This window comes from Heteronotia binoei, chromosome 6 (assembly GCF_032191835.1).
Source record: "Heteronotia binoei isolate CCM8104 ecotype False Entrance Well chromosome 6, APGP_CSIRO_Hbin_v1, whole genome shotgun sequence".
Taxonomy (NCBI): Eukaryota; Metazoa; Chordata; class Lepidosauria; order Squamata; family Gekkonidae; genus Heteronotia; species Heteronotia binoei.
Genome location: NC_083228.1, coordinates 114704056 through 114730384, shown reverse-complemented (window position 1 = coordinate 114730384; position 26329 = coordinate 114704056). Strand labels below are relative to the sequence as shown.

General features: G+C 41.5%; 1 protein-coding gene across 2 annotated transcripts in view; it reads right to left on the bottom strand.

Moving 5' to 3' along the window:
• The window catches only part of SCHIP1 (schwannomin interacting protein 1), a 621980-nt gene that overhangs the window by 465267 nt on the left and 130384 nt on the right, over positions 1-26329 (bottom strand). For both annotated transcript variants that reach the window (XM_060242397.1, XM_060242398.1), the window contains exon 4: positions 20518-20668. In XM_060242397.1, coding sequence (XP_060098380.1) covers positions 20518-20668 — 151 coding nt within the window. The remainder of the gene's footprint in view (positions 1-20517; positions 20669-26329) is intronic.

Genomic DNA, 26329 nt, shown 5'->3' with positions numbered 1-26329 from the left:
GGTCACAATCTCCTGTGATCCCTGGCCCTAAAGAGGTCTGACTGTCCTCAACGAGGGCCAGGATTTTTTCAGTCCTGGCCCCAACCTAGTGAAACACTCTCCCAGAAGACACCAGGGCCCTGCAGAATCTTTCACAGGGCCTTTAAGCAGAGTTGTTCCGCCAAGCTTTAGCTTGAGGACAGCGATGGTTCCTGGACTGGCACCCCTTCCCTCTCCCTTTGATGGGAGGTCCCCTGCCCCTGATTCAGAATCTAGAAAGCAGATTGGTAGCAAGTTATATGTCATTGGGTTGAAACTTGCTTTTAAGTTAACTGATTTTATTGATGATTACTTGCATTTTACTGTTATACATTGCCTAGAGCCCACCATCGGCAGGGATGAAGCGATTCATAAATTTAAATTAATAATAATAATAATTTTTCAGTCCTGGCCCCAGCTTGGTGGAACGCTCTGCCAGAAGACATCAGGGCCCTGCGAGATCTTTTACAGTTCCACAGGGCCTGTAAGGCAGAGATGTTCTGCCAATCCTTTGCATAAGGAGCGCAACAGTTGCCATGCTGGTACCTTCTTCTCCCCATCCCCATTTGAGGGGAGCCCCCATTCCCAATGTAATGACTGGAAATTGAAATTGAACAATAACACTTTGAGACACCATCAGGGTTTATAATTTATAATTTCTTTTTAATGTAACTGATTTTATTGATAGCAATATATGTATTTTATTTTTATGTTGTACATCGCACAGAGCCTGGCGCTGGCCAGGATGGGGAGATTCATTAAGTTAAATAAATAAATACATTGATGATGATGATGATGATGATGATGATGATGAAGAAGAAAACTTGGGAAATCCTTGAATCCAAGTTACAATATGTATGCTATCGATCCAAAGATTTTTACAAATCAAAGTCCAAACCTACTCCCCCCACCAAATAATCCAAAACCTTGTCTTGACCAGAATTTGCTAATTTTAAATTTAACAAGACCTTTAAAATGTGCCTCAGGAGCCAGATTGCTCTACCAATATCCATCAGTTTTATTATGTGTGAAATTGAACTCAGTTTCCCCATCTTACATTTCGACACACACCATGAAGTCAAAATGGTCTGGGCTGTGCAAGAGCAATTAGGGAGGATTCAGAGGCCCTCCTCATCCCATCCAGTTTCTGTGCTAGCCTGTCCACCCTTCCTCATCACCCTTGTGTCTCTCAGGAGGAAACAAAAGTAACGAAGATTACAAATGACTGGGGTGGCCCTTGAAAATGTGAAATGCATGTTCATGTGGCTGCAGGTCCCAAGTGTTTATGAAAATGCAACTGTTCCCCTCTGTTAAACATGAGAAAACCAGAGCATAAACGTAGTTTCCAAAATTAAGAAAACAGCAATTAATATTAATCCTGCCTCCCTAGTTGCGTTTTCTATTTTCTGCCATGTTCTCAAACATAGGGCTTCCTGAATGCCATGTTATGAACCTAGGTTGAATCCAGATTAAATTTTCCACCAGGAGAATGGAAATTTCCTCCCCCCCCCCTCCCACCACCTGCTGCTCATTGATCTCCATAAGAAGCTGCTCCAGGGGGGATATGAGACCTTGAGATGAGGGGGACCACAGCTGGAAGAGGCAATCAGTGGAAACTGCCTACTGAATCTGGATCCAGTCCTCTCTTTGGATGATGTGTGCTGATCTCACACACAGTGGTGTGCATCCAGCAAGATACAAGAGTCCAACACTCTGCACAATGTAGAAAATTCACAGCTACCTCCTCTCCTAGTGACCTCTGTTCTATGCTCAGAAGTATAAAGAAAAAGAAAGGCTTGTTCTCAGCCTCAAGTTATGTACTTGCAAAAAGTTTGCAAGCTGACACCACCTCAGGGAAAGAAGGTGCATCTCTCTCTCTCTCTCTCTCTCTCAGTAACATTTAAAAAGCTAAGTTAAAATTAAATAATAATCATTATAGTAAATTGGAAATCTAACTAAAAGGGCATTGGACAAACAGGCTTGGATCCAAAGTACAAGTAAAGCTTTGCTGACAGAACAGACTTTTCATTCCTGCCTCCTTTTACCGTGGCCCCTGAAACACTGCCTCAGAGGGTCAAGAAACCCACAGGAACAGTAGTGGGTCCGCCAAGGAGGGGGGTGGAAGTGGGAGGGAAAAATCAGCAAATAAAATTCCCTCCTCCACAATAGGAGCACCCTTCTGCCAGCAAAAAAAATTAAAATAAAAAGATCACTAGATCCAAACCAATGTTTCTCAGGGCATTCTCACTGCAAGCCCACACCACTTAATCATCTATCACTAGAGAACAAAAATAACGAAACCATTTGGAAATGTCTGCAGTGTAGAAAATATATTGACTTTTCAGTACATTTGGTTAGATGCTGGGGTAATATTTTCTCCCTTGCAATGGCTAATATTTTAGTACCTGTAATTTATTAATTTCTACTACTTCACTGAAACATTGATGGATCAAAGCTGAGCCACGGCTTTTTCAAGAATCCAGCACCTTGGTGCAGTCCAACTAAACAGGTTTTGAAGGAGTCAAGTTAAAGTGCTATATGGAGATACAGACTCATCATGTTATTAGAAAGGTCTTATTAAGTCCAACTAGGTTATAACAGATGTCGGCATATTGTGCTGAGGCAGAGGAAACTTACGCGAAAGAGACTCACCAAGGGGCAGGCAAGATTGAAGAGAAATGATAAGACCCGTGCTTAGAGCTGTTCCTTTCCAATTAAATATAAATGCAAATGCAAGGGAAAGTAGATTTGCAGTAAATGTATGCTCATCTATGGATATAAGACCAAGCTGTTTGCAGAGTAGAAGGTTACATGGAATTTCTACAGTTTGATCAGCTCAGCATTCAACATCCTTGCTGTTCTACATTTATGTGGCACGTGTTCACAGTGCAGAAAAGTACCCAACTTCCTTAAAGTGATCCTAGGCATGTAACTTTTAGTGTATGGTATTAAATTATATCAAGTTCAGAATCAATGGGATACTTGAAAATGGGTAGACAGAGAACTACAACTATGGGTTCATAGTTCCAGAGACACAATTCATTGTGATTTAATCAAATACTATATATTTGGAGAGGGAATATACCTCAGTAGCAGGCACATGGTCCGTGTGCATCAAAGGCCAGGAGTTTGATTCCTGACAGTTCTAATTAAAGCATCTTAGGCAACAGCACTGAAAAATCTCATGAAGGTGTTGCTCGGCTACCAGTAGACAAAAGCAGGATGGATGGGCCAATTGTCTGACTCTGTATAAAGCAACTGTATAGGTTGGATCCAACAGGGATTCCAGTTGCCATGTCTCCCTCTCTGGCTCAGACCTTTGACTCCACTCTATTGCATTTTTGAGTACATTTCAGGCTGAACATTTGAGAGCTACTGTTCTCCATCCTCCCCCACCCCTCCTTTGCATTCTCTTTATGCTTCCTGTCCTGCTGCCCCTATTACTGAAGCAAAAATACAAAAATACAAAATATTGTGCACAAATACTCTTAACTGGTGTAAATAAAGTTCTATTATAATGAAATGAACAGCCTACAACAGTGGGCATACATTCATACAGTATAAATAGAAATAGAAAACAACAGTCTCAAAACAATATTCCAAGGAGGACCCCACACAGTCACAGAGTTTTCAAAATGAGTACAATGACTCAAAAATAAAGCTCCACAGGAGTCCCTCCGTTGTTTGTTGACTTCTGAAGGACAAATTCTAGCCTTCACGCAAACCCCGGATTTGATTGCGTTCCGCTGCTCCTGCAGCTTCCTCGTAAGTCAACTGAAAAATCCAGCCAAGTTCTTTCTCAAACGCCCATTTTGATATCTTAATTTGCAGCTGCAAATTAAGATATCAAAATGGGCGTTTGAGAAAGAACTTGGCTGGATTTTTCAGTTGACTTACGAGGAAGCTGCAGGAGCAGCGGAACGCAATCAAATCCGGGGTTTGCGTGAAGGCTAGAATTTGTCCTTCAGAAGTCAACAAACAACGGAGGGACTCCTGTGGAACTTTATTTTTGAGTCATTGTACTCATTTTGAAAACTCTGTGACTGTGTGGGGTCCTCCTTGGAATATTGTTTTGAGACTGTTGTTTTCTATTTCTATTTATACTGTATGAATGTATGCCCACTGTTGTAGGCTGTTCATTTCATTATAATAGAACTTTATTTACACCAGTTAAGAGTATTTGTGCACAATATTTTGTATTTTTGTATTTTTGTATTTCATATATTGTGCTGCCACTGTTCTTTTGCATCCTATTACTGAAGCAGCTTCTCCCACAAGGTAGTTTCTCTTCCTCCCCTCCTGAAGATCGACTCCTTTTATTAAAGCAGGATGGCTTTGCCTCGTTTGTTCCACCACTGCTACTTGCCTTTCTGCCTCATCTGCATATCTCATTTGACAATCTCTCCCTGCATCTGATTGCTCTTACTTCACTCCATTTCCCACCTGAATGTAGACTGAATACCCTGCAGGCCGAGACCTCATTCTAATTTATGCACATTTAAAAAGGACGTTTGAACAGAATAAACCTTACACTGCAAAAGCCATAACACTCACAGAACACTGAACTGTCCATGGTACTGAAGAGAAATTTTTGTTGTTCAGTCGCACAGCCAAGTCCGACTCCTTGCAACCTCATGGACAAAGTCATGCCAGGCCCTCCTGTCTTCCACCATCCTCTGAGGTCTGCTCAAATTCATGTTAGTTACATCAGTAATGCTGTCCAGCCATCTCATCTTTTGAAAGTAACAGTTGTTTCATTGACTTGAATTTTAAAGAAATCAATAAACCTCCATTAAATATCTGAAATTTCTTGCTCTCTCTCACTGTCTTTTATGGACACACACAAACACACACACATACACAAAAGAGAGGTACACTGAAGCTACTGAAGGCAATTCATACTCTGCCTTTCCATCAAAGGAATGGCAGTAGAGGGCAGGTTACCATGTTTCTTTCTTTTTGAAAAAATTATAATGTATTATATCCCATTCTAGGAATCCATTTCAGAACAAAAGGGCAGCATATAATGGTTTGAAATAAATAATTATCAAATTAAGTTCTTTAATGTTTGGGGGGCGGAAAGAGAGAATATCTTGGTACAAAAACTGGCAACAGAAAGCATATTTATTTCTGTGCAGACGGGAGTCACATAAACTCAAGTATGTGTTGTGAAAACTCTAGTGAGATAAAATTATTCACCAAAAAACTTCTCCTGCTGGAAGAGATAAGTCAATTTTATCCCTCTGATAAGAATTTAAAATTAAGTGGAACACAAACAAATCTCGAATTTTACAGTAATGCTATAAAAACCTCCAGACTCAGCTGTCTCCCCTGCCAGTTTTCCCTCAGCTTCTGAGAATTACCACAGCAGAGAGCAAGCTCTCTGTGCCTTTTGGAGATTATGCCTGAATCATCTAAAGAGCAGTGTCACTCAGTCTAAATCGCATAGTCTTGAAATAAACCACAATCATAGCCTATCTAAATACAAGCTCTCTGTGACATCTTGCATCCTGGCTACAAAATAACTAGCATTGTCTACCTACAGACACCACTGAAGTGACATAGTTCATGACGTCAACTGGTGGTTATATTTATGTGATGCCTTGAGCAGGTCCAAAAGAAACTTAATATGGCTACCCCAGTCCAGAGAGCAGACATATAGGCACAAAAGAAGGCTTTTGTGAGCATTAATTCTAAATGGATTAGGAACTGTGCACCAAACAGATCCTGTGGGTTCAGCACCAAACAGATCCTGTGTGTTCAACTCCTAACAGTCGCTTACCACAGCTGCTAGGACTGCATGAGCTAAAAAAATCAGTGATGGCAACAGGGTGAGTGCGAAAACATTAGCAATCAATACCCAATGGACTTAGCAACTATTTACAAGTCATGTCTTCCTTATCGATAGTTTCCGAGGGTAGCCATTTTGGTCTGCTGTAGAAGAGCCAGGTTCAAGTCCAGCAGTATCTTAGAGACCAACAAGATATTTTGGACATGAGCTTTAGACGCAACCTGAAGGGAATCCAATTAAAAGAGCTTTGACTCTCAAAAGCTCATACCCCAAATATCTTGACAGCCAGTTTGGTATAGTGGTTAAGTGTGCAGATTCTTATCTGGGAGAACTGGGTTTGATTCCTCACTTCTCTACATGCAACTGCTGGAGTGACCTTGGGCCAGTCACAAATCTGTCAGAGCTGTTCAGCAAAGGGCAGTTTCTGTCAGAGCTCTCAGCCCTACATACCTCACAGGGGATCTGTTGTGGGGAGGGGAAGGGAAAGGATGTAAGCTGCTCTAAGACTCCTTTGGGTAGAGGAGGGTGGGGTATAAATCTCTTCTCTTCTTCTTCTTGTTGGTCTCTAACGTGCTATTAGATTTGAATCTAGCTGTCCTTCCTTATTATAAAGCTTGATGGAATAAATTATGGTGTATAATTTTAGGATCAAGATTCCACTGAGGCCTTTAATTTTTTAATTATAATAAAAAGCTGTTCTTATACACTTGCTCTGGTTTATTTTACTTCAACCTCTGACAAAGTGGACTGCAGTTTGCTAAAGTTAATGTGTTTAAAATAAAATGTGTATAAGGTAGCACAGCAACCAAAAGTTTTCTTTCAAGTCAACTACCACAGATCAATATAACTCTGAACTTTCCTAGAGAACTGTTGCTGCTCCACTTCCATTCTCAGTCCATCTTACCAATTTTCTTTATTTTGAAATCTCTGCATTTAAAATAAACTTTCTGTGTTCTGATTCTTGGAAGCCAGATTTACTACAATGGAGACTTCTGCCAATGGAAGATTTCTACCAGTGGAAGATTTCTATCAATGGACTTCCCATCCCCACCTCCTTCTGCACAGCCCAAAATGCTCACCAGTGCTGCTCCTGGAGTACAGGGAAGCTGGGGAATGAGTTAGAGATCTGCAGAAGGAGGGGGAAATCAATAAAAACGACCTTCCCCTTCTGTTTGTGGAAATCACTCTGCTGGATCCAACCTAGTGTCCTAGTTATTACAAAAATGATTTATGAAAAGCATGTTTCTTCCCTTGGCTAGGTATGGGAGGGAATTTGCATTGGGAGGTTTAAAGGCAAACAGGTGTGGGGGTTTGGGAGGCCAACAGCCATTAATTGCTTGGCATGAGGCAACAGTGCAGGCTGCTGTCTATATAGCCTTTCCACCAATTTCTGCCTTGCCTTTGGTTCAAGCTTCCCGCCCATCCCTCCTCTGGCAGCAGTGTGAGATTAGCTGGTTGCTCTAGGGCCAAGTAGGATTTTTTTTGTTCAGATTGGCCTAGATGGTGACCTTTTTTGCCCTTTTCATACTGCTGTTTCTAGGAGGGGAGTCTAAATAGCCCAAATTAGCCTAATGTAATCAGATCTCAAAGCTAAGTAATGTTGGCCCTGATTAGTATTTGGATGAGAGACCTCCAAGTAATACAACAGTTGTGACCCACAGGTAGGCAATGGCAAACCACCTCTGAGCATCTCTTACCTTGAAAACCCTACATTTGTGACTTGATGCCATTTTCCACCACCAGTCTAAATAGACCCTCCCTGACCTAGATAGTCCAGACTAGTCCAACTTAATTAGGTCTTGGAAGCTAAGCAGCAGTAGTATTTGGCTAGTATTTGGACAGGAGACCTACAACGAATATCAGGGGTGTGATGCAGAGGCAGGCAATGGCAAACCACCAGTGAATATGTCTTGCCTTGAAAATCCTACATGGTCACCATGAGGCAGCTGTGACTTAGCAGAGAAAATAAAAAGTCTAAATAGGCATGATTTGTTAAAGATTTGTTATGCCCTGTTGGGGTTGGCAGGATTAACACAGGATGATTCCTGCTGTTGTTTGGATTGGCAAGCACCCTGAGGGAGAGGGCATCTAAAGGGACTTGAACTTAACTGCTTTCCTGCAGACCAACATGGCTACCCTCTGAAACTACCTTGATACTGCACATTATTTCTTGATCCCTTACACTGCACAGTGTGAATTAATAGGCAGTATCATTCTGTTCAAATTGATACAGGCAAGCAGAAGCAAGATATGGCTGTTGGACACACTAAGCTTTTGAGTCATTGTAAGCTGCCCATTTGTTGGCAAACTCAATTGGGCAGCCTCCTAGAAAACTCATATCAATTGGCTGAGTTTTCAGGCACAGTTCAGAAGTTTTAATAAACCCTGGTTAAGCCTACACTGGTGTTCACGGTTTTTATTTTGAGGTACACAGGCAATAATTTCATATCTGGAGCCAACTATTACATTATTGTCATGACAGCCTCCATTATTGTTAACAGATCTCTCACACTGGAACAAATAGTCAGTTTGGCAAATGCGCATTAATGTTCCTGTATCTCTAAAAATCTCCCACACCCACCCACCCACCACCACTGCCTTTGGAGAGTGACAAGCTACAACTCTGGCAGTTTGAATTTGACAGATACAATGAGTCAAATGGATAGCTGACTGTTTTTTTAAGCTGGAGTTTAGCTGAATTGGGTACAACCAGGGGCAGGTTGCTGGGATTCACACTGTTGCCCTGCCTGATGCAGGATTCGTGATTTTGCTGCCTATTTATTTTATGTGATTTTTATCCTCCCCTCCCCTGCAAGCAGGCTCACATGATGTAGTAGTCCATTCACATCAATTGTGCTTTTTTCATACACTTGCAAATAAGACAAATATTACATAGACACCATGTGTCCTACACCTTTTTTCTCATCAAAAGAAAAAGAAAGCCTGGATTTATCACCACTAATCAAAGCAGGATGCACAACAGTGGTTAAGGGGTGGCCAGGTTTCCTTTGGTATACACTTGTATTGGACACATACATACCAATAATGCATGTCTGGTATTTATAGTATTATATTGATATTGGATTTATATCCTGCCCTATACTCTGAATCTCAGAGAGGTCACAATCTCCTTTAGCTCCCACCGCCCACAACAGACACCCTGTGAAGTAAGTGGGGCTGAGGAAGCTCTTACAGAAGCTGCCCTTTCAAGGACAACTCCTACAAGAGCTATAGCTGATCCAAGGTCATTCCAGCAGCCAGTTGATACGGAGAAGTGGAGAATCAAAACTGGTTCTCCCAGATAAGAGTCCGTGCGCTTAACCACTACACCAAACTGGCTTGTCTATCAAAGGTAACAGATAACATTTCACCCAAGACTAAAGGCAACTCTCATTCATTGAATCCTGTATGACTTCAACAACCCTGTAAATTATCAGCCTGATCTTAAGTGTTCCTGTTCCACAATTTGATATCTGTCCAACTTCAAGAGAGAAAAGGTCCACTTTGCAGCCTTCCTTTGGCACTGTGTATCTCATTTGAAGTCAGCCCAGTTACATAGAATTACTGTTCTACATAAGCAGCATTCAAGTCTATGAAACATCACTAGGTTTAAATCCAGGCTGCCTGCCACCTGACTATCCACAAATCACAGTGGATGCCTTCTGCCACTGCCTTGCCAATGAACAGACTCAAGAAGCTGGAGCACATTTTTAAAATGTATATTGATATCAGTGCAAATGCTGGTGAAATCATACCATTTCCCCTTTTATGCAGAATTTCAGTTTTATGCTTCCATTCATTTGTCATAAAAAAACATCCAAGGCCATCTTTTCTTATCATCATCTGATGGCTAAAAAAGGAAAAGGCTGATTTTTTTAAAGAAAAAACTTTGCTCCTTCTGCTATTATTTTCTCCACTGAGTATTTATTTATTAAAAGGTTTATTCTATGTCTTTCCTACTGCTTCAAGGTTGCTTATAATAATAGTTTTAAAATGTAGGTTGATATTGAAACCAGAATAAAACAATAAACTCCATATTTCTCCCCCCATTACTTACAAGATGTCTGTCAATCAGACCCCCTCAAAACCAGCAAAACTTGTAGAGTCTCCTGAAGATCCTCAAGGAGGAGCCCCTCTCACCTCTTTTGGGTAGCCCATCCCATAGAGGAGGAGCCACAATGGAAAAGGCCCAGGCTCTGGTCAATGCCAGATGGGTCACCCTAAGTGGGGAGATAGCCAGCAAATGACTGCCTGAAGACCATGGTTGGCACACAGGGACATGCAGAAGCAGATGGTCCTTCAAATATGCTGCTATTTTTACAGTTGCTCTGTTTATTTTATTTATTTATTTAATATATACCTCACACCCTATCCCCACAGGGGATTCGGTTGGCTTGCAGCATTAAAAAAAACAATAAATACAAATAATATATAAACACAACAATAAAATAATAAATCAATTAAAACATTGATCAATTATTCAGAGAAAATGAAACAAATGGCCAGCTTTCCGCTTTGTAATGTTAATGAAAGACTGCATGAAACAAAGCAGGTTTATTTGCCCTGTGGAATCCTTCAGGGTTTAAACTTCCACCAGAAAGAAGGGGCAGCCACTGAAAATGCCTGGCCCTGACGGTTGATAGGCAAGCAATTTGTGGACTGGGAACCTGTAGAAGACCCTGTGATGATGATCATTTACAAGAGAGCTTATAAAGGGAGAATTTTAGAACTATCTTGCCTTATAGGCATTTTGAAAATTTATAAGTTGACTTGAGCCATGGGAAAGACAGAATCCACATTTAAAAAAAATATATCTGGGAGAAGAAGGAGGAGGAGGAGGAGAAAAAGAAGAAGAAGAGATTAGATATATACCCTGCCCTTCACTACCCTTCACTTCATTAGGTAATTGCCCTCTTGTGGAGCCCACCGAAACAAGCTCAACCATGCCAGCATTCCACATAGGTGCAAGTTCTAGAAATCTAATACCCTACACACTGATCTGTATGTATGCACCAGCTGCTCACTTCCCATTGGTACATAGCCCTGGCAACAGCCATATTTGCATGCAGCCATCACACATATGTGAGCTGGTCCCAGAATAAGGAGCTTTTAAATGTTATGCCTTACATGACTCATCACTTAGTGGTAACCTTCATTTGGTGGCAGTAACATTTAAATCTGTTCTCAGTGCTTTGCTTAAGAAATTACCAACATGCATTAGATTGGACCTCCTATTGAATATAATTCTCAATTAAACCTTCCCCTGTCTGTAGACTACTAACCACCAAAGCCAAGCCTCACTTATACAAATTAGCTGGGGAACAGTCCAACTATTCAAATTTGCAGATGTTCAGGAAGAGAGGAATCCCTTTACATGGGATTATATTGGCATAGAGAACTGCATTCAGATAGAATGAAGCAAATTCATTTAGACAAAAATGATTTTGTACAACCAAAAGTTCAATCAGGGGTTATATAGCATTCTATAACTACTTATTTATAGGCAAGTTAGTGGCATGGTGATACAGCATATTTATCTCTTAGCAGATAAAGTCATGGGAGGTAAAAGCTGGGGTTAATATGACCAGGGGTGGAATTCTAGCAGGAGCTCCTTTGCATATTAGGCCACAAACCCCTGATGTAGCCAATCCTCCAAGAGATTACAAGGCTCTTTTTTGTAAGCTCTTGGAGGATTGGCTACAGCAGGAGAATATGGCCTAATATGCAAAGGAGCTCGTGCTAGAATTCTACCCCTGCATATGACTATAGTGCATGGGCTTCTATATGAGACCAACAATAAGCCATATGGTTGGATGGTCAGAACAAAGATGAAAAGGGAAGGCAGGCTTAATAAAGGAGTGGATGAAGATGGGTTCAAGAACAATAGACCAGAAAATGCTTTTCAGTTTGAAGCTATGACAACTGGATTTAATTTCTGTTTCTCAAGGATCAGAGTAATTTCTTGTCTCTTGTGCTTGATTTGGGATCCGTTCAAACAAATGTTCAATGGATGCAGCCCTCAGAGACCTATGGTAGTCTTGCCCAGGGCTTTTTAGGTAGAAAAAGCCCAGCAGGAATTCATTTACATATTAGGCCACACTCCCTGACACCAAGCCAGCCGGAACTGCGTTCCTGTGTGCTCCTGTTCAAAAAAAGCCTTGGTCTTGCGCATGTTAGCTGACTTGAGGATTGCTGCCATCATAACAGAGTTCTCATCAGTCACTAATACAGATAGGCAACTTGACTTCAGAATCTGAAAGCCCACCAAAACATTGCCATTTAAACCATGTAGCATTCCGTAAAAGCTAAGGAAACTGGTTATTTATTTTTTTTCCAGTGGTACTCCTCTAGACACACCTTCCTGGTGATTACTGTTTCTTTAAAAACTTAGATCTAATTCTCAGTTTCATTCCAGCATACCCTTGTGCCAGAATGAGGACAAAGATGTCAGGACTCCAGAAAATAAATGGCTGTCTTTTTTACCATCTGCTACCCTTCAGTCAGCCAAGGAAGGGACAATGCACACCTGCAGGCTAAGAATCTGAAATGCTGCCGAGAGGAAAATCTTTAGCCAAGAAGTGGCAGAAACAAATATACTGAATGGAAAAATTAAGAGTATTGTCTCTCTTTGGTTTTAGAATGCAGATGCCCCACATTTTAGACTTGTCTCATGTGTTTCACCCAGGACTATGCACAGGAACAAAGAAAAAGAGGCATTACTATGTGTTGGATCTTCCATTCAGAAAGGACTGGGGAAGTCCAAGAACCATGGATCTGTTCCCATAAGATATCAGAGTCTCTGTTAATCCTGCCCTTCACATCTTCTCACTGCATCCCTCTAGCTCTTCTGTTTTCTTTAATATGCTAAAAGCCAATCCAAAGCCACCCCTGTGTATACAGACTAATGTGATCAAAAATATGATTTGAGACAGAAGATAAAATGTAGGGATATGACTTTAAGGTGGATCCTACCTCTCCATGGGGCAAGGTTTGTTTATTTAAAGATTTATATCCCACCTTTCATTTTGGCTCAAGTTTGAAGGTTTTTTGTGATCTAGAGGCACTTACACCAAATCATATGGCTCTTCTGTTAGAGGAAGAGCAACTTAAGAAGGCTATTTAGGCTGAAGGAAAGCTACCTGAAGGACGGTTGGATCCACCCCTGACTTTATCAGCATGGTACATCACAATCTGCACTAGGTCTACAAAATATATATATATATAATTTCTGCTCTGTGTTTCTACTAGACGGTCCAGCATTTTGTAAAAGTTAAGAACTAACCAAACACATTAACTATGCTTGTCTTATTAGGGATGCAACCAGCTTCACAGTGGGCACCTTCAGGATGTGGTCATAGCAGTAGACTTCAATGCACCTACAACTGCCTCCTCTGTTGTGGCTCCCGCATTATTCAAGGGCCTCCCTGAGGTGGTAAGAAAAGCTTCCATTCTCCCGGCTTGCCACAGATTATGCAAAACTGAATTGTTCAGGAGGTGTTTTCTATGCAGGCGATAGAATTGCACTGTACTAAATGTTTCACAAAGTTACTTGGATAAGTTATTAGAGACTGTGGTCTGTACTACTGTGTATAGCCTGCTGAAACGAACACCCTACAATGTAATTTTTCATCTCTTTTTTGTCACATGAAAACTTATGCTTTCCTTCAGGTTTTAGACTTCTGGTTGGTTCTACAGCCCTAATTCCTACTGCATCATTCATCGAATGTCCTATCCTCCCGACTGCACTGACTCACTCTGTGTATCCACCTTGAGTCAAGTGAGAAAGGTGGACTATGAAAAAAGCAAATAAAAATAAAATTTGAAAGGCTATATTTGTTGGGGAAAGCCAACTAAGAAATTAAAGTAACAGGTTTAGCAAGGGACTGAGGCTCAATCTAGGCCCTAATTCTATGACAATATTCCCTCACAGACAACACGCCTTCTCCAGGCCAAGGTGTCGCCTTGTCCTGTAAAGATGGTGCCAGTTTTGTCTGAATGGAGAGAGTGTCTCCAAAACGTGTTTCTAATTCTGTGCTTTGGGACCCTCTCAATGATTCATCAAACAAAAGCTTTGCAAGAAAACCTACGTAAGATTGCTTTGCTGTCTCTGAACGGGAGCAGGGTTAACTCAAGCTTTCTATAAAGCTGCTTGCTTTCAAAGAGATACTAAACCTCTCTGTGTGTGTGTGTGTGTGTGTGTGTGTGTTAGTGTGTGTGTGTGTAAAAGATGTATGTGCAGCACACCCCCGGCAGGAACATCCCTATCAGTCTAGCTAACGCACCAGTGATCAAATGACAGATTACATGTCAACTGCATCATACTGGCTCTGGGGAAATTCAATTTTAGTAGCTCTCCCCAGCTCATGAAACCCTAATAGCCTTTAAAAACCCTTATAAAACCACCCAAATGAAAGCTGTGATATGGCTGACTAGCACAAAAGTCAACCCACTGAATTATGACCAGAGCCACTGATTCCGAGGGATTAAGAACAAGGTGATTGTCACTGGGTGTTCAGCTTCCCCTAGTATCTTGGAGAGGCTGTTCTGTACGGCACTTATGTGACTGGGGCTAGGGGAAAGCAGATCAGCTTAGAGATTTAAAATAGACACACACATACACCCCGGACACTGTCTCACGAGATATTTTGCACTCAGATCAGGTTACTCAAGTGTTGGGAAGTGGCAGCAAAGGCCGGAGGGACTCATTCATCAGTGTGCAAGTTGTTGACTAAGAGCCCTGGAACAGGTATAGACTGCTGATGTCAACAGGGGTTGCTATCCAATCAACAACCCTGCATTTGTACACTGCTGATTGAGCTGACCCTCATTTTGCTTTGGCTCTTGACAGCTGCCAGTACGGGATGTGTTTTCCCTTCCCTGTTCCCTAACTCCACAGTGGCAGAGGACTACTCACCGTTTGCTGCTGCCTGGGGCATACAGGGGACAAAAGATGGGTGGTACAGTGGATTTGAGTGTGAGTTGCAGACCACGAAATTGCCTGTTTGGTTTCTGGCATGAACCTACCAAGTGGACATTAGGTGAGACATTATTCTCTCACCCTCAATCCCATCCTCACTCTGTCCTAACTGCAATATGTTATTGGTACTTAGGGTTGCCAGCTCCAGGCTGGGAGATTCCTGGAGATTTGGGAGTGGCGCCCGGGGAGGGCAGCCTACAAAGCCAAGGAGTCCACTCTCCAAAGCTGCCATTTCCTCCAAGGGAAGTGATCTCTGGAGATCAGTTGTCATTCTGGAAGAATTCCAGGTCCCACCTGGATGTTGGAAACCCACCCAGTACAGAAAGGATCAGATGTCACAATTGCTCAGACTACAGACCATGAATTCTCCTCTCGTGCAAGAACAGATCTCCATTCCATATCCCAAACTAGTCCAGAAGTTCTCACAGGGGTCAAAGAGGGGCTATCTGACCACTGTGATCTCGTTTCCTTGATTTCAATGCCTGGTCTCCCTTCACTTTCTTCTTTTGTCTGCAGCTGGGGTGAATACAGTCTACCTGAGGTTCATCAGTAACCAGTTCAAGACTCACTGTGGGTTCAAAGCCAGCCAATTACAACACTTTACAGAGCAATGAAGTGTTCTGAACACCTGAAATGAATTGTATAACAACAACAATATTATAGCAGCAGCTGTACATACTTGGCCAATGGGGAAAAAACACCTTTTATATCCAGATGGCCACATATTATTTACCTTCAGTCTGTCTGGAAACACCACTAACAGCCCCAAGAGACACCCAAAGAGGATTTCTAGATTTTTGCCTTTCCAGGGAAACTTAGAGTTGTCCCTATCTCTCTGTTTGCATCTTCCACAGACAAGTGGGGATTACAATGTATGAGGAAAGCAAGCATGTGAACACAAAAAAAATGACAGCTTGAAATTGTTTTTTTTTAATCTTTCATCTGAATTTCAAAGGATAAATAATTCCATAATGAAAGTCAAGTAACTATTGTGAACTTTTATTTAAAAACAAAAAACAAATATCACAAGGCTAGAATTTAAGAAGAAGAAAAATGTGTAGAATACAATCTACAATCCACTGAACTGGAGAAATTCCAGATGAATGTTAATGGCTCTAGACTGAGCTCTGGGCATCACCAATAGAAACAGATTCATTCACTGTATAAACTGTTCCTGCATGGTTGAAGAGAGACCTCTTGTGGTGCTTCAAAAAATTACACTATGGCTTGGTTCAGACATAATAGGAAGCCATGGTTTAATTTAACAGACTTGGCAGATAGATTGTCCAAATGTGACCAGTACGCTACCTGCAGTTACTCAGGGTCCATGAAAGCAGAATCTGAAGCCAAGGCCTAAATCTGGTTTATTAACCACTATGACTCTAAACCATGGCTTTACATTACATACGGATGTGGTATTTGGGGTCACCCTTGTCTTGTTTCCAGCCAATGCTCTTTCCCCATCAGAAGAGGACATCAGAATTAAAACCATTTGGCTTTTACTGCCTCTTGCACCAGCTCTTGCTCCCACACTGGTTTCTTCCTACCCTTAAAGGTGCAGGAACACTAGCACGTTCCACCCTTAAGACCAAAAGACAGGATACAAGATCTGCATGTCAGGACACAGGTTCCCAACCTGATTCTGGTGGAAACTCACCTTTAGAAAGCTCTCTGTTTCTTTGTTTGTCTACAAACAGAACACCGGGAAGAAAGAGAATTCTAGCTTCCCTCCTGTGCCATTTTTACCTCTGGAAACTACACTGGAGGGGGCCTGTTTTCCCTTTCCTCTGGTTTCTGCAGGTTTCTATTATACAGTGCCCAGGTGAACAGCATGAGGAACTACAAGACAGACTCTTTCAATTTCAAGGTTCCATTAGTGTTGACCTGCTTGCCTCTTTTGCCAAAGACCTAATGACCTGAAAGTAAGGCCTATTTCATACATGAGAATGAGGTGGTATTAGTGAAGGGGTAGAGTGTTGAGAAAGGAATGTACCACTTCAGCTGAAGGTTTACACTTTTCCAAGTTCCCAAACTTTAATTCTGGTATGTGGTTTCCCTCCCCTACAACTGCCCCTGTGCAGTCCCATTCAATATCTTCATTACAGTACAGGTTGCCACATGGGTTTTCCTCCTCCGTTCTCCATGCCTTTTCAATCATAAGCCATTGTTTTACACTGTAAACTGCCTTGAAGGCACTGGCAAAGAAGTAGCATGTAAATGCCATAAAGAAACAAACCCCCGTCAGTTGCAAAATAGAACCCTGAGCTACCTGCATTACCTTCCAAATTTATTTTCAAATTTAGAACACTGAAACTTTACTGTGTGCTTGGTTGCCTAAACAGGAAAAGATTTATTGGGAACACCCCTGCCAAACCAGCCAGGGAGGCAGTGGGGTCCTTGGATGACAAAGGGGTAAAAGGATTACTGAAGGGGGATAGGGAAATGGCTGAGAAGCTGAATGCATTTTTTGCCTCTGCTGTGGAAGACGGGAAGTGTTTGCCCACTCCAGAACCACTAATTTTGGAAGGGGTGTTGAAAGACCTGAGTCAGATTGAGGTGACAAGAGAGGAGGTCCTACAACTGATAGATGAATTAAAAACTAATAAGTCACCAGGTCCGGATGGTATACATCCAAGAGTTCTGAAAGAACTCAAAGTTGAACTTGTGGATCTTCTGACAAAAATATGTAATCTTTCATTGAAATCTGCCTCCGTTCCTGAGGACTGGAAGGTAGCAAATGTCACCCCCATCTTTAAAAAGGGTTCCAAAGGAGATCCGGGAAATTACAGGCCAGTTAGTCTGACTTCAATACCGGGAAAGTTGGTAGAAACCATTATCAAGGACAGAATGAGTAGGCACATTAATGAACACGGGTTATTGAGGAAGACTCAGCATGGGTTCTGTAAGGGAAGATCTTGCCTCACTAACCTGTTGCATTTCTTTGAGGGGGTGAACAAACATGAGGACAAAGGAGACCCAATAGATGTTGTTTACCTTGACTTCCAGAAAGCTTTTGATAAAGTTCCTCATCAAAGGCTCCTTAGAAAGCTTGAGAGTCATCGAGTAAAAGGACAGGTCCTCTTGTGGATCAAAAACTGGCTAATCAATAGGAAGCAGAGAGTGAGTATAAATGGGCAGTCTTCGTGGTGGAGGACGGTAAGCAGTGGGGTGCCGCAGGGCTCAGTACTGGGCCCCATGCTCTTTAACTTGTTCATAAATGATTTGAAGTTGGGAGTGAGCAGTGAAGTGGCCAAGTTTGCAGATGACACTAAATTGTTCAGGGTGGTGAGAATCAGAGAGGATTGTGAGGCACTCCAAAGGGATCTATTGAGGCTGGGTGAGTGGGCGTCAACGTGGCCGATGAGGTTCAATGTGGCCAAGCGCAAAGTAATGCACATTGGGGCCAAGAATCCCAGCTACAAATACAAGTTGATGGGGTGTGAACTGGCAGAGATTGACCAAGAGAGAAGTCTTGGGGTTGTGGTTGATAACTCACTGAAAATGTCAAGACAGTGTGCGATTGCAATAAAAAAGGCCAACGCCATGCTGAGAATTATTAGGAAGGGAATTGAAAACAAATCAGCCAATATCATAATGCCCCTGTATAAATCGATGGTGCGGTCTCATTTGGAATACTGTGTGCAATTCTGGTCACCGCACCTCAAAAGTGTTATTCTAGCATTGGAAAAAGTCCAGAAAAGGGCAACTAGAATGATTAAAGGGTTGGAACACTTTCCCTATGAAGAAAGATTAAAATGCTTGGGGCTCTTTAGCTTGGAGAAACATCGACTGCGGGGTGACATGATAGAGGTTTACAAGATAATGCATGGGATGGAGAAAGTAGAGAAAGAAGTACTTTTCTCCCTTTCTCACAATACAAGAACTTATGGGCATTCGATGAAATTGCTGAGCGGTCACGTTGAAATGGATAAAAGGAAATACTTCACCCAAAGGTTGATTAACATGTGGTATTCACTGCCACAGGAGGTGGTGGCGGCTACAAGCATAGACAGCTTCAAGAGGGGGTTAGATAAAAATATGGAGCAGAGGTCCATCAGTGGCTATTAGTCACAGTGTGTGTGTGTGTGTGTGTATAGGCCACTGTGTGACACAGAGTGTGGGACTGGATGGGCCACTGGCCTGATCCAACATGGCTTCTCTTATGTTCTTATGTTCTTAAAATGACTTTTGCCAGCCAAACAGGTAAACAAAATTTAAAAAGAATGAAAACTGAATGTGCTGAATTCTGTAGGTACCATTCCAGTAGAGCCTGGAGCCCAGCCCTCCAATTCTTGCATGTACAACTGCTGCTTGTAACTACACAGACTCCATCCAAAAAGTGCTCCATTGTCATCAGTTTTAATTTCTCCTTTATCTGCCTCCAGATCTCAAATATAATGAAGGTGAAGCACTAATACTTACAATAGGTGCATACAAGCAGGCCAAAAACCCCATCCCGGAAGTGCTATTTGCAAAGTTATGACGGCATCTAAGGATTTGAAAACCCAACACAGTTACTTTATCCTTTCCTTTCTGGTCCCCAGTCCATTTCCTTGGGTGTTCAACTTCCAACTAGAAATCCATGAGATGTGTCTAATTCTGTACTCAGAAAGAAAAGCTTGGTATCTGGGCCCTATTCGTCCTACAGTTGGGGGGGAGGGCTTGAATTCTCCAGCCAAACCATACTATATTCACAAGGTCCAGTCAGAATGGGGACAACAATTTCCTGTCTCTGAAAAGGTGAACAATTTTCTCCCATTCAGGAAGCCCCCAGTTGGCTTAGAGCTTCTGTTTTCTGGAATAATATACAGTAAACACATTCATATCCGACGCCGTTGGTTCATGCGACTAATTCCCTATACAAACCTCAACCACAAGATAGACATGGGATCCCTCTTAACAGAACAGCAAAACTGCTCACTCTTATTTTCTTAACAGCTAATTTTCACGTATGTGTGCTTAGCATCTCGTCCTTCTGTTATTTTTGCCTCAATATGTTAATCATTGTATTGAACATACATGCTAAATAATGCAGTTTCAATTCATTTCAACAACTATTTGGATGTGGATTCTGCCATTTCACACAATCAAATCCAACTGCCAACTGCATTGAAAGTGTGTTTACCCTAGGCTATGGATCTTCAGCAACAGCTTCATGCATGGAGACCATTCCTCGGTTTTATATTATTTACATGTGTCAGCTTAGAGACTCAAATAGTAGTTTAAGAAACAAAATAAAAGTATAAGTTTACGCTCTGTCATTCATGTAAAAAATCTACAATAGTTTCATGTCACATGACATAGTTGTGGCATTACCAGAGTCCTGTATCATAAGTACATGCTTCCACATTGATCATCCATTCCTATGTCCTCCAACTTTTTGAAGCCAATGGAAATAGATCTCTGGCTCCTCTGGATGAAGTCAATGAACCAAATAATGCTACCTGTGCAGATCTGATAATGTGGCTGCTTAAGCTTGGTACTAAATGGGAGTCACAATGAACAGGGAGGTAACAGATACTCAACCAGACTGAAACACAACAACTAGTCAAGAAGAATGGACTCAGTATCCAGACACACACTTCCCTAGCCTCACACCACTGCACATATACACAACCCCTCAAATGGAGCAAAGAGTTACACAGTTGAGATGACCAATCTCAAAACATACCAAAATCTGGCATGGATGCCTGCCACAAAAGGAAACTTCAAAAGGGGAAACCTGACTTACAGGAGTGCTGCCATCCGACAAGGTGTTCATACTGATAGAACTGCTCATTTTGTCCGACGACAAGGAAGGAGGTGATGGGCTGCGCTTCTCCAGCTGGTCCTGGTTCTGTACCTCTTGACGCTGTAGATATTCCCGCCAGGCTCTCTGAATGCTAGGTACAATTGAAAACAGGGGTGAATAGAAGCCCGTCTTACAGGTTTGCACAAAACCAATATTGCTCTCCAACGGGACCTTAGCAGGGATGCCCCCAAGAGTGAAAATGAGATTGTCCCCACGTGCAATGCTGAGCAAAATGGCAGCATTCAAATTTCAGATATTTTCAAATGCCTCACTGGAATTTTCAAACCTTCTTAAAACACAGATGCTCACATACAATCCAACCATGCTTAAGTGCTTTCAATTCTTGTTTATTTCAGTATGCTTAAGTCTCTCCTGCTGTAATCAATGGAACATCAAAGTCCTTAACTTTGCTTGGATCACATCTTTAAATCTTAAGTTATTTTTAAAGCAATAATGTTCAGGACCAACTTGCAAAATTCAAGACTAAATCTGATAGTGAATGCTGGGGAAAAAAACCTCCACACCAGAATAACAGAAATTTAAATCACTACAAAATTGTGAGATAGAAGGATTTGCCTTGAGGGCTGGGTGTAGGCAACCTCATATTCTAATTTCAGTGCTGCCATGTATTAATTAATCTTATAGATATGTTTTCATGTCCTTGATGAGATACTACTGTATTGATGGAAGGGAAAATAATGTAAAGGAATATAAATAAATATAAGTAACTATATATGGTTTGTTTATATACATTCACACAGAGGGCATACTCCCAATAACTGTTATTGGTCATCCTCTCTGGCTTGGGTGTTGCATGTTTAAGTGTTTATATGTTTTATTGAAATTATTTTTTTGTTGTTCAGTTGCACAGTCGAGTCCAACTCCTCATGGACAAAGCTGGTTTAATTATTTTATGAGCACTGGGTAACCCACATATAGAGATGTGCTCTTATCTTCTACCTTTTCCAATACATAGAGTAACAATTTTACAATCTGAAAAGAAGTTTCAGAATCACAGGCAAATGTTTTACAAAGAAAATATTTAGAAATCATATCCTGGGCTACATCAGTATACTGCTATCTTGACACCAGATGGCACTGTAATATCAAATAAGCCCTTTCACATTTTATGTTGAAACTTGGGTCTTAAGAGAATCACTGCAGTCAGGGCCTTTTTTTCTAGAAAAAGAGGTGCTGGAACTCTCAAGAGGGTAATGAAGGAGAAATACACAGGATTCTTTGAAACAATATTTTCATGCACTACGGACTTACCTCTACTTTAAAGCAGTTTTCAAACTTCAGACATGCTGCCGGGGGAGAAAAGCCTCCATCAAATAGGCTATAATTCATTTTCTCTCTCCTGCCTCAGGCTCTTCCTGGGCTCACAACCCACTCCTCACCCTGGGTGAGAGCAACAAGTCCCCTTGTGTTGTCTGGCTGCTTCCCCGCTTGCCCTAATTTAAATCTTATTTTTTAAAATTTTTATTTTAATATTTTTATGATGACACAAGTGATGTCATGCTCCCCCAGTGCCACTCAGGAATTCTTAACCTTTTTTTTAAAAAAAAGAATTTTGTTTCCATAAAGAGGTTCCGGAACTCTGTGTTGTCACCTTCTGACAGGAAAACAAGCCCTGACTGTAGTGAATACAGGGAAGCAAACAAAATGTTATTGTTAAAATGAATGCATTGCACTCTGTATATATGTCATAAAGCAACTGCCAAATGATGTGGCAAAGGGTCGAACAACATGAGACATTAGGAGACAAATGATCAGATTTTTGCAGTCTTTAAAAATAACAAAAAAAGCAATAGGGCAGCTGTCCTGGGCTGAGGCCATGATGGCAGGGGCAGGTTTAATCCTTTCCTGTAAGGCTTCATTCTTTATAACCAACCCCAATCTTCTTGTGCTATTGGCCCTGAAAGGGGAAAAAAGAGAGGCAACAAGAGGGCACCTGTCTTCTTTTTCCTTTCAGGGCTAATGACAGCCTTGGGGAAGAGATGTGATTGGTTTCAAAATGACAAATCCATAAGAGGAGGAAATCCTTCCACACTATTGCCTAACATAAATCTGGGCTCCACAAGCTTATTTCCCTTTTAAAATGACAGGAAAATCTAGTCACAGACCACCTGTCATCACATAGTGTTTAGCCCAAAAGTCCTTAAGCTTTTGCGCCATTCCTTTTTATTCCATTTTCTATATACTTCTGCTTCTCTGTAACTTCTTCATTGGCAATGCAGTAGATAAAGGGTACGCCCTTTGCTTGAGGAAATCCAAGGCAATCAGAAGCTGTCATAATGGAAGGCAGCTTTTTCTGCCTCTCTCTTTCCCGCCATAGCAACCTGAGTCCTCAGAAAAGCTACTCTTCAAGGTTGGGGTATCCTGGGGGATGGTGAAAACCACGCCCCCCCCCACCTTCCACTTGTGGGGGAAAGGATCTGCTATCAACTATTTTGAGATTGAAAAAGGAGGAGGAAATCCAACATGCTCTATGCCATTTATTTAAAAAGGGAATAGCTTCTGGCATGTTTTCCCCAACATCAAGTCCAAGCTGACTTATGGACATCCCATGAGGTTTTCAAGGCGAGATGTTCAGAGGTGGTTTGCCATTGCATGCCTCCACATCATGACCCTGGTATTCCATGGTGGGCTCCCTTCCAAATACCAACCAGGGCCTACCTTGTTTAGCTTCCGAGATGTGAGAAGATTGGGCTAGCCTGGGCTATCCAGGTCATAACCCATATTTTCTGTTTTCTTTTGTTCTAAACTTCTGTTTATGAGGATGTCCTCAGTCAAGAAAGCTCATTAAATCTATAAGAGTCTTCTGAATGACCCACTGGATATTCTCTATGGAGAGAGGCACATTTTTAAATATTCAGCCCCTGGATCTATCCAGGAAGATCATTTAGTCTTTCTCAACATATCATGAAAGGAGCGGGAGCAGGGCATGACTTCTGAAGGTAAAAAGAAAAGAAAAGTTCAGTGACATCCCACAACATCTGGAAAGGCATGTGCCCACTCCCAGCATGTGCTTTGACCTTTTGCTTGGACACTGTGTAGGCTGCTTTGCACAAGCTTGGTGTGACACAAGCCTTCTTTCAACACAATATTTAAAAAAAGAGATTCACAACCTTTGCATATTTTTTTTCTAATTATAGCCTATTTATTCATCCATGAAACAACAACTATACAATGTTTTGGAGTCAGAATCTTTACTGTGTTGTTCCATATGTTCTGCAGATTTCTCCAGCAACTCTAGACTTTGTTTACAAACTTGTTCTTGGATTTTTCCTTGTTGGTCTGTTCATTGATGATAAACATATTACTAATAATTTATCCACTTCTGCAGAGCAAACAAGAAGGCCTTCCATAGCCCAAACTCATCCCGAAAGGATGTATTAGGCTGCACTTTAAAAGCATTCTGTTTTTTCACACTAATTTAATAGCGCATAGTAGATTTGTGATTCTGAAACCAACCATATTCCTCCAAGTCATCCAGTAAATTGTCAGTGTCCTGGCCCCACTGATGGACCTCCTGATGGCACCAACACAGAGTGTTGGTCAGGCCATGTCTCATCTACTAATATTTTCCACACTTAGAGGCCAATGGCCCATCTAACATGGCTTCTCTTATGTTCTTAACACTCTGGGCTAGTAGCAGTGAGCAATCAAGTTTATAAGGCTAGTGAACACTTAGTAGTGGCATTTGCATAAATATCTTGGGTATCTACTAGGCCTTTCAGGCTTGGGCTGTGTATATCCAACTGCTACAATTTGTACAGTGTGCACGATCAGCTTCTACTTGGAGTTTCCACACCTGTCTTTGGAAACAACCTGGTTGCAAACTTACTGAAATGCCCACACTCTCTTGATCTGATTTGTCTTTTACTCAGCTTCTCCAACAGTAATAACTAGGTGCACCAGGGATGCCAGCTGGCCTCTTTACTCCAACGGAAGAAAAAATAGGGGGTGGAGCAATGCAGTGCAATGCCACTTCTGGATGTAGCCGTAAGTGATGTTGCAGTGCTGTAGGAATTCCCTGATCTCTGTAGGGAATATAGAGATTTTGGGGGATTCCTAGAGCATTTGTGATGTTGCCTCCCAACCATACCCATTTTTGTTCCTACTGGAGTACAAAGTGGCCGTGGGGGCTGGAGATGAGAGACTGCCTACTGGAGCAAGCACTCTGGTAAGCCTAAGTTTCATTTTTAGTATATGAAAGCATCACATCAGCCACTAAAGCCTCAGCATCTGCATATAGTTTTAAGAAGTATAGTTAACAGGTGCTCTGATGTATTTTGGTACAGATCTGTTTTTAACCCTTGATAGGTGGTGGTAGTAATAGTAGTAAATAGTAGTTGTAGTAACAACAACAATAAAAGAATCTGTACTCCCAAACTAAGGCCACCATCTCCTAGCAAATTCTCATTAAAAACGGTCCCATCTACTAATATTTTCCACACTTAAAGACACACACTCAGTCTTAATTTGAAACTTCCAGTCCCTTAAATATTCTATTAATATTTTAATATTCTCTGAAATGTTTTCGCAGCATTTTTTTAAGCTGAAAGCTGAATTCACTTTAGTAATGAAAAAGTTGGCTAGGCAAATGTGTGCCAAGGCTTCGCAAAGTCATATTGATATTTAGAGATGGTGGAAATGTGAAGCCTTCCCTCATCCACAACTTAATCCTACTCCTGTCCCATTTCTGTTACTCTCTCATTAGGGTGTTAGCTGGCATCCAAAACTGGAACTTGACAAGGATAATAATTCTTGGTAGCCTAGGATGAAGTGACAGAGAGAGAAGTGATGGACACAAGGAGGGTTTGGCTCCTTTTATGTTTGAAGCACATTTGCTTTAACAATTGGATCCTCAATTTAAGAACAAAAGAACATAAGAGAAGCCATGTTAGATCAGGCCAATGGCCCATCCAGACACTCTGTGTCACACAGTAGCAAATTTATATATATATACATACACACACACACACTGTGGCTAATAGCCACTGATGGACCTCTGCTCCATATTTTTATCTAAACCCCTCTTGAAGGTGGCTATGCTTGTGGCCGCCACCACCTCCTGTGGCAGTGAATTCCACATGTTAATCACCCTTTGGGTGAAGAAGTACTTCCTTTTATCTGTTTTAACCTGTCTGCTCAGCAATTTCATCGAATGCCCACGAGTTCTTGTATTGTGAGAAAGGGAGAAAAGTACTTCTTTCTCTGCTTTCTCCATCCCATGCATTATCTTGTAAACCTCTATCATGTCACCCCACAGTCGACATTTCTCCAAGCTAAAGAGTCCCAAACGTTTCAACCTTTCTTCATAGGGAAAGTGTTCCAGCCTTTTAATCATTCTAGTTGCCCTTTTCTGGACATTCTCCAATGCTATAATATCCTTTTTGAGGTGCGGCGACCAGAACTGCACACAGTACTCCAAATGAGACCGCACCATCGATTTATACAGGGCCATTATGATACTGGCTGATTTGTTTTCAATTCCCTTCCTAATAATTCTCAGCATGGCGTTGGTAACTAGGCAATACAAATAAAATTGCTGGCACCACTTTTGGTGTCCAACCTTTTTGAGCCTGTGGGCACCTTTGGAATTCTGAATTTCCATTTCTGTAGTAATCTTTATGAAGGCAAAGATGTTTCCAAATGTTGCAGAGTTATCCTCTTGGCAACCAGTAGAGCTATCAACAGCCGTAAACAATGGCTTGAAGCTGTCATCCATACTGAAAGAATATAA